The 9,405-nt window shown below is 42.0% G+C and overlaps 1 protein-coding gene across 1 annotated transcript; it reads left to right on the forward strand.

Moving 5' to 3' along the window:
• The first annotated feature begins 4,783 nt into the window (after positions 1-4,783).
• LOC115213228 lies at positions 4,784-5,407 on the forward strand. Its single transcript, XM_029782163.1, has one exon. It carries the CDS (start codon positions 4,784-4,786, stop codon positions 5,405-5,407), a length of 624 nt encoding a protein of 207 aa, XP_029638023.1.
• The last annotated feature ends 3,998 nt before the right edge of the window (positions 5,408-9,405 follow it).

Consider the following 9,405-nt stretch of genomic DNA (forward strand, 5'->3'; position numbering starts at 1 on the left):
TCCATCCTATATAATCACAGTTCACTCGAACATTAATGTTTCTAGTGAACTTTTATTATATGAGATGGAATCACTTTTGCCTTGCCCATTGAGTTTCTTTTGGTAAAACTCACTCGCGAACGAGGAGTTGCGGGAGAGGACAAATTTGGTCAAACGAAGAAGTGTGAAGGTGTCAGGTTGAAGGTCTGACCGAAGGTCAAGGAAGTCTTTAAGTGCAAAAAGGCTTTCGTTGTGTGGGATTACCGTATACAAAGATTTAATGTCAAGAATGAACAGAAGTTGAGAGGGGCCAGAAGGGAAGGAGAAAGAAACAGATAGAGAACATGATTGGTGTTGTGAATGTATGTGGGTAGGGAAACCACTAGAGAGGTAGGACCATGATCAAGATCATTTCAGTGTGGCAGTTGCAGGTGGAGACGATGGGGTGGTCAGGCTTGTTGAGCTTGTGAATTTTGGGAAGTAAATAGTGTAGGGGGGTACGGACAATGAGGTTGGAGGCAGTGGGAGGAAGACGGGAGGAGGAAATGAGGTCGTGAATGGTGGAGGACACAGTCGGTTGGTAGTTAGGCATTAGGTTGGAGGGCAGAGGGAAATAGGTGTCTTGAAGTTGACGGAGAGCTTCAACCCTGTAAAGGTCTGTATGCCACACCACTACAGTTCCACCTTTGTTGCGGCATCAGAGACAGTGAAGGGTCGAGAGTTCAGCCAGGGTAATGTTGAAATGTCAGGAACTCCTGCAAAATTTGAACTGGTCAACAACACATTGGCAGATGCTTGCAAATTGATCAACTGCTTGGAACTGGCCAGAAGCTGGCGTCCAGTAAGATGGTCGGCGACCCAGGCTGGTGAAGCAGTTTTCTTCATTAGATGCAGGTAGAGTGTTGTGGAATAGCGCTTGTAGCCTGACGCGGTGCATAAAGTGTTGGATATCAGCACAGGTCTGAAACTTGTTACTGGATGTAGTGAGAGAGATGAAGAGCAGACTCTTACTAAGAAAAGAGCACTCTGCTTCAAAGAGTGGGGGGAGGAAGATCAGGAGGAATGAAAAACAACAGACTGGAGCGTGGTGAAGGTGAGTTAGGTGGGGAGGGGTGGTGATAGGCTGGGAGAAGGCAGGAGGAAATAGTGTTTAGGAAGGATGGGAATGAGGATGAGGGGGGAGAGGTGTGGGTATAGTGGCATCGGGTGAGACAGGATGAAAGAGTGAGTGGAGTTTATGTTGTCTGGAGTGGGCGAGAAATGTAATTTAAGTGGAGGATAAAGCCCAAGGTGGAATGGGCAACGAATGGTAAGCAGCAGGAAAAAAGGAGGAATAAGTGAGAGGAAGGTGATCAAGCGTGTGTATTTTGAAGAGATTTCACACACACACGTGCGCGCACATTCACTCACGCTCAAACGCGAGTGGTTGTAATGATAGGGGAGAAAAAAGATAGAGTACACACACATTTATGTGTGCGTGTGTGCATGCATTCACATATAGTATCAAAGGGAAATAAATATTGAACATGAATAGGAAGAGTTCTCTCCCTTAAATTGTCATTTGAAGCCGTAGTGATGAATGTGTAGTTAAGACATTTGCTTTCCAACAAATCACAGATTCGATCCCACCGTCTGCGGACTTTAGCTATTTGCTTCTACCTTAACTTCGAATTCAGCAATAATTTCATTGTGGAATTTCGACGATTGAAAGTTTGCTGTAGCGTCGGTCTATGTTTATATGTTTAAATCTGAGTCAGCGCGGATTGCTATTCGGTTTCCTCGTCCGCAGCGTTGAAGTGTGTATGAATATGATAGGCTTCGGCAGACTATGAGTTAACGAAATTCAATCATAAAGTTATGGCTGAATTGGAAGTTAAGGTAAAAGATACGAACCCAAGCTTCCACATATTTGAATCAAATCTGTAAACAAATGGGAGAGAACTCTCAATATTTGCTTTACGCATTTATTTCCCTTTGGCAATATATCCGATGCATACGCACACACACACACACGTATTTTCATTCTTTTGGTAATTTCTGTTAGAAAGCGTCATGCTGGGGCAACACCTTAAAGAATTTTATTCGAATGAACGAACTCCAGTACTTATTTTTTTCTTAAGCCGTAATCTATTCCATCGGTCTGTGATGTTGAACCGTTAAGTTACGCAGGCATGAATGAACCACACCATTTCTGAAGCGGGGACAAACACAAGATACCCACCCCCATTCCACACACACACACACGCACACGCACGCACGAACGCACGCACACACAACACACACACACACACACACACACACACACACACACACACACACACACAACACACACAAATGTGACAGGCTTTCTTCAGTTACACTCTTGTGAATCCACTCACAAGGCCCGAAGATATAGCAGAAGTCACAGGAACCATGTGACTGGAAGAAAAAAACAAACAAATTTCTTACCACACAGCCACATTTGCGCCTTCGTGTGTATGTGTATGTCTCAGTCTGTCTCTCCGTCCATCCGTCTGTCTGTCGTCCGTCTGTCCGTCCGTCTGTCCGTCCGTCCGTCCGTCCGTCCGCCAGTCCGTCTGTCCGTCTGTCTATCTGTCTGTCTGCCTGACTGCCTGCCTGCCTGCCTGCCTGCCTGCCTGCCTGCCTGTCTGTCTGCCTGTCTGCCTGTCTGTCTGTCTGCCTGTCTGTCTGTAACAGTATATTTATTCGAATTAAGCTATAAGTGCTCTAGATTATAACCCTTATACATATGGCATTTTTAACGTATGTATATTGCATTGAGGGACTTTGTCGTTTTTATTGTTATCATGCGAGCAGAATCGTTAGCACATCGGTCAAAATGTTTAGCAGCATTTCGTCCGTCTTTACGTTCTGAGTTCGAATTCCGCCGAGGTCGACTTTGCCTTTCGTCCTTTCGGGGTTGATGAAATAAGTACCAGTTACGCACTGGAGTTGATGTAATCGACTTAATTCCCTCTCCCAAGCTGCCCTTGTGGCAAAAAATTGAAATTATCATTCTTCTTCTTCTTCTTCTTCTTCTTCTTCTTCATCTTCTTCTTCTTCTTCTTCTTCTTCTTCTTCTTCTTCTTCTTCTTCTTCTTCTTCTTCTTCTTCTTCTTCTTATCATTATTATTATTGAGTGAGAGAACAGCGCATGCCATAAAAGTGACAGTGGGGTAAAATATACAAAGCCCAGTATATCAATCACGACTACTCGTCTGATAAGGGTATATCAAGCTCATGCATCACAACCATGTGTGCGCGACACATATCAAGATAAACAACGCATGACCTTGCAGATGGGGCCCAGTTAGAATTTTCTTCAGGTCGAGTAGCCCATTCCCTGAATAAAAGTTGTTTAAGGATGATGAACAAAACTCCCGTGTTTCCAAAGGTGAATTATCCAAACCCCAAATAATTCTTCTCAACATGGCTATGATGCTCCCCCATTACTTCTGCTCGTGATCAGAGATACGCATATCGCCAGCAACTATATAAAGGGATATTTTCCGAGACGGCTACCGCAGACTCTGATTTTTCAACGATAAGCGTACGTTATGTCATCGAGGACGAGAAGAACAAATTGCGATGTGCGCTGACCCACTCTTGAAGAAATAAGAATATTCAGAGATACATACGTAGAAACGTGCATGCATGCATACATACATGGTGGCTGCCCCCTCGTTATCGAGTATGGCCATTGCACGAAGCTTAATCGATGTTGTTATCGTGCAATGCCTGTGCAAGAAGATTTTTTTTTAAAAGTGAGGAAAGGCTGTGCACTGAGTCAATCCCACTCACTAAGCAACAGCAGCCATAATTCGAAAAGAAGAACAAGTCAACATCATCGGTAACCACTGAGTCGCAGGTTTTATGTCGGAGTTATCCCAGTTACCTGAGCTACATTCTCCTAGAAGGATGCCCTAACAAAGGCTAGGAGTCCTTCACTCCCAATGGTTTAACCGCGCGATCGGGTATTCAGTCCGATTATTTCTATGTCCCCGCGCATGATACAGCCTTAAGACATTTATTGGATGACCGTTGACTCTCAAGAGTTCCTCCGCCCTTTGACGGGTTTTGTTTTTCATCCCGCAGGGTGTCCAATAAACACCCTCCTCACCAAGCAAGCTTGGTGGGGTTTCCGGTTTAGTTGCCGACGACCCGACCATGCAACAGGTTGTACTGGGTTACATGTTACCAGTAGCACTTGAAAGTGACCTGACATACATACATACATACATACATACATACAGACAGACAGACAGACAGACTCATGTGGAGAGTGATCAGGATAAATGTTCATACATAGTCGCAAAACAAAAGAGGACTACATGACCATCCAATAACATTACAATCAATGGCCATTTTATCCCCAATATCCAATGGTGAATGTTAAAAGTACTTAGGAATAGACGAAAATATTTTTATGATGGAACCTTAACAAGGAGCGTGTAAACGGAAAATAACACCAGAATAAAGAAAATATCGTCCTTGAAAAGTTTTTGAAAGCGATAAATAAATTGCCCAAAGTATGTCTGCTTTACTTGTACTTAATACCGAGAGAAAGGAAGAATGCATGTGTGTGATTTTGCTTGTTCTTGTGTGTACTTGCGCATGTGCGTTCTGGTGAATGTGTGTGGATGCATGTTTGTATGATGTACTTGGTTCTATCAGGGAGTGCATGTTTGCACGTGTGATTGTGAGTATGCTTTCTTGCATGTGTGTTGTGCGTGTGATGTCTGTGTGTGTGTGTGTGTGTGTGTGTGTGTGTGTGTGTGTGTGTGTGTGTGGTGTAGTCGGTTCTATGTGTAAGTGTGTGAGTCTACGTGTGCATGAAAGAGTTCGGTGTCAAAAGGTGAGCCCTGTTCACAAAATTAATGTTGGAGAGCTTCATCCTGTTCCTGTCCCAAATGAAATGATGGCACAAATTGGTGTCAATATCACCAATTCGCCCAAAACAGATGATAGTTATTGTTGCATTGTTGTTGCAATGGATTACTTTTCCAAATGGCTTGAGGTTCGACCTCTGAAAGATCACACAGCGGAAACTGTGGTAAAGTGTCACTTTGAGGATGTTATTTGTCGGCATGGCTGTATAAAAATTCTGATAAATGACCAAGGAAGAGAATTTGTAAACAGAGTGTCTGCAGAACTACATAAACTGACAGCAACACAGCAGCACATAACAAGTGCTTATCACCTTCAAGCGAGTGGCCTCGTGGAGCGACAGAATCGCACTATAAAATATGCTTTTATCAATTCCTTTGAGGATCGTGGCAACTGGGTTGAATGCTTACCAGCAGTTCTGTTTGCGTACCAAACAACCAAACATTCTTCAACACATTTTACCCCATTGAACTACAGCACAACCCATCTGCCAAAGATAAGGACAGTTTTGGAAATGGTCAATCTATATCCAGAAAATTGAAGTTATGACAGCTATTTGGGTCAGTATGATTTCTTGAGTAGCCTCCAATATTTGAATAGCTCAGTCTGTTCAAAGAGAACAATACGATAGTAAACATGAGCAACAACAGCTCAGTATTGAAAATAAAGTTCTACTCAAAAGCCTAATTCGAGAAACAGAAAGGGAAGACTTTTATGGAACGCTGCACAGGTTCTTCCACTGTTGTAGAAGTTTGTGGCAAAAATACCTATCGACTGTCAAATAACAATAAAGTAGTTGAAAAGAAAGTAAAGGTTACCAACCTCACTCGATATATTGAGCAACCACTAGCAAGTAAAAAACGAAAAGTAAATTACGAAAATCAAGATACCTGAGCTCCAAATTGGAAAAAAAGAAACCGCAGTGATGTTTTAATGTATATAAATACATTTCATTACCAATTTAAAATGTATAAATAAATTTTGGTTTCTATGTAAAACATATCGTTCTTCAAGTCAATCTCTTATCGATATATTCTGTCAACTAAACTCAGTCCACTATATACAACATCAATCTGCTACATCTCTTATATAAAATCCGTTCTGTCTGTCTGTCTGTCTGTGTGTGCCTTCTAGGATCTCGGGCATCCTCCATCCGATTGCGCTCAAATATGATATGTAGATACCGACGGTATCAGGGCGTGTATAAGTCTTGAAAAAATTACAAAAATCGATTCTAGGTGAGAAAGCGATCGATAAAGCCGTGGAAACGTGCATTTGTACGCGCAAGTACATCAGCTGTTGCGATCGATACTACGCGTACGCAAGAAATATGCACGTGCAGTTTGCGCAAAATGCATGCCAAGCTTGCTGTTTAAACAATGTTTGTGTTTTCCCAGTCAACAGCCTTATCATTACTGGTTCTTTAAACTCCTGGGTTGCATATTTGTGTGAATAAAATCGTTTTTCTTTGGAATAGAAAAAAGTCTATCTTTATTTCTTCTTTTGCTGGTGTCTCGAATTTAGGTTAAATCAGTGTTTCTCAAAGGGGAGGCCCATGGGACGGTCGGACAAGTTGTTTTGAGAAAATTTGGTTTAAATGTTTGACAACTCAGCACCGTCCCTTGGACGAGTGGCGTTTTGCTTGTATATATATATATATATATATATATATATATATATATATATATATATATAAAAGTACTCTAATCCAAATCACTTTCTCATTAACAAAAGCAAAAAAAGTTTTTATTTAAAAACAATTGCAAACACAAAATCTCTGATATTCGACATGATTTTATCAGCGCATCATAAAAGTGTTTTAAAAAATCTAATATTTTGTCTTATTTTCATATTTTAAGATTAGTTTACAATCTTAAATGTAATCCGTGTATAATGTAATAAAAATATCAGGAGTTGTTAGTCTTAGAATTTATTATTTTAGCAAAATCATTGAGGGGGTAATGTGAACAGCGAGGTGGGGGATGTAATTTGAGATCGGTTTCAGGTTACCTCACCGGTAATCTGAAATCGATTTCACATTACCGGGAAGTAGTTTGAAATGGGGTGGGGAGTAACTTGAAATCTTTACATAATCAATATGTAAATATGTGGTTGAGGTGGTGTGTTCATTGAACTGTTGATGCATACAACCAAGTGTGTATACCTATATTTATCTAAAGAATCTCAGATTGAGGATCTTTGGATTGCCTTACAAATCTTCATTATGTCGCTTATAGATTGAATTTGGAGAAGGCGCATGTTTCTTTTGCTCGTTCTTCGAAAAATTTCTATTTCTAGGTTTTTGTGTAAATCTTTAGATAAATTGCCTAATGCACCTATAATGATAGGTACAAATGAAAATCTATAGCCAGAGTACAAGAGCTGCAAGTTCCGTATTAATTCACCAAGAATGTTCTCTTCTCCTGAACTTTTGACGGAACATTCATATCCGCTGGGAAGCAGACCTCTACAAAAGTGCTGACTTTTGTCCCGTGTCCAACAGAACAATATCAGAATAATAATTGGGTGTTTGCACTTAATTGCTGTTTTTATTGAAGTATTCCACCAGCATCTCTTGTACCTAAAGGCGTAAATACATTCTGGTTCTGACGTGCCTTTGGTATATCAATCAAGAGAGTCCGTCCTGCGGATAGCATTGTAAAAAGTCTTTGCAACCAGATCATGCTTCAGGAGTAGATAGTGTCTCGTAGACGTTTTTGGACAGCTGCTTATAATGTGGGTGATATCTTCCACACTGCTATAGCACAGCCAACACTTTCTATCACAACGTGGACGTGTGGTGGTGTTTCTGTCTTCCTTGTTTATCAGGTATCTCCTGTTCGTGGATAGCGAAGGCATATCCTTCTAAGTGGAATGTAATGTATCTACGAGGGGCGTTCAATAAGTAATGCCCCTGACCCACTTGCAGTTGTTTGATCTAGCTGAAATTGTGCGTGTGCTATTACTTATATCTCTATAGAGTAGGTGGCAAATTACAGCTCTGAACTAATTGGGGTTTCTGATTTACAGGTGTTTGAACTGAGTCAAGTGTGAAATGGAGCTTGTTGAGTGTCGAGCAGTGATCTGGTTTTTGTATTTGAAAGGACGCACACCACGGGAGACTTTTGATGAAATGAAAGTAACTTATGGTAATGATGCCCCATCATATGACCTTGTAAAACGCTGGCATCGTGAATTCAAACATGGTCGGAACTCGGTGGAAACAGCTCCCAGATCTGGTCGCCCCCCTTCTGCAATTGATGAGGCATCTGTCCGTCAAGTTGAGGCTGCCATTTTGGAAGATCGACGCATAACTATTCGCCAAATAGCCCATGAGGTCAAGATTAGTACCGGGTCTGTAGAAACTATCATTCATGACCATTTGCATATGCAAAAGGTGTCTGCCAGATGGATTCCCAGGTTGCTCACACCTTTCCAGAAGCAAGAACGCGTCGAGTGCTCGAGGATGAATTTGGAGATGTTTCAAGAAGATGAGTCAAAATTTTTCAAAAGACTGATTACACAGGATGAAACCTGGGTCCATCACTATGATCCAGAGACCAAAGCCCAGTCAATGCAGTGGAAGCACCGTGACTCACCTCCTCCAAAGAAGGCAAGGGTACAGCCCTCCGCTGGCAAGGTCATGCTCACAGTCTTCTGGGACCAGGACGGAGTACTGATAACAGATTTCCTGGCAAAGGGTACCACAATTACAGGAGCCTATTATGCTTCACTTCTGGGGAAATTAAGAGAAGCTATCAAAATCATAGAGGCGGGGCAAGATCAGCAAAGGCATCCTCCTCCTGCAGGACAACGCTCCGGTCCACAACTCGCTTGTCGCCAGATCAGAAGCACAGGCGTGCGGCTATGAACGCCTCCCCCATCCCCCCTACTCTCCTGACCTTGCACCCTCTGATTTTCACCTCTTCCCAGCCATGAAGTTGTTTTTGAAAGGAAAGTGTTTCCCAGATGATGCAGCCTTGATTTCTGAAGTCAGGTCGTGGTTGGAGGACCAAGCTGGGTCTTCTAAAAAAAACGGTCTCCAGAGCTGCATCAAACGATGGGAGAAATGCGTAACTCTGGGTGGTTCCTATGTAGAGAAAGACTAATAACTGTACAAAGATTCGTTGCTCTAATGCTATGGGAAGTGGGTCAGGGGCATTACTTATTGAACGCCCCTCGTAACACGATACAAGAAGCTACTCGTACTTTCGATGGTGCTGTTATCTTCTAGCTTACAGAATGCATTGCTTTTTGTTGATATGATGCGAGCATTTCCTCCGAATTTCTATTTAGGTAGGCCAGTCCAGCCTTTTTGAGTTGCATGAGACTGTTGCATTCTCAGAATATCTTCTCAGTATTTCCCCAACCCTGAAGATGTTGCTCTCATTTTTGAGTATGCATGTTGCATGTAATGTTCTCATTTCTTTCCTTCTGTTCAGCATGTGTTGTCTGAGAGATACAATACAAGATTCAAAAGCAGTTTGAACTGGACTTGTATATCTGCTGCCTTCTCTTCGTCTCACATAGATCCTTTCG

Source organism: Octopus sinensis, linkage group LG6 (genome assembly GCF_006345805.1).
Source record: "Octopus sinensis linkage group LG6, ASM634580v1, whole genome shotgun sequence".
Taxonomy (NCBI): Eukaryota; Metazoa; Mollusca; class Cephalopoda; order Octopoda; family Octopodidae; genus Octopus; species Octopus sinensis.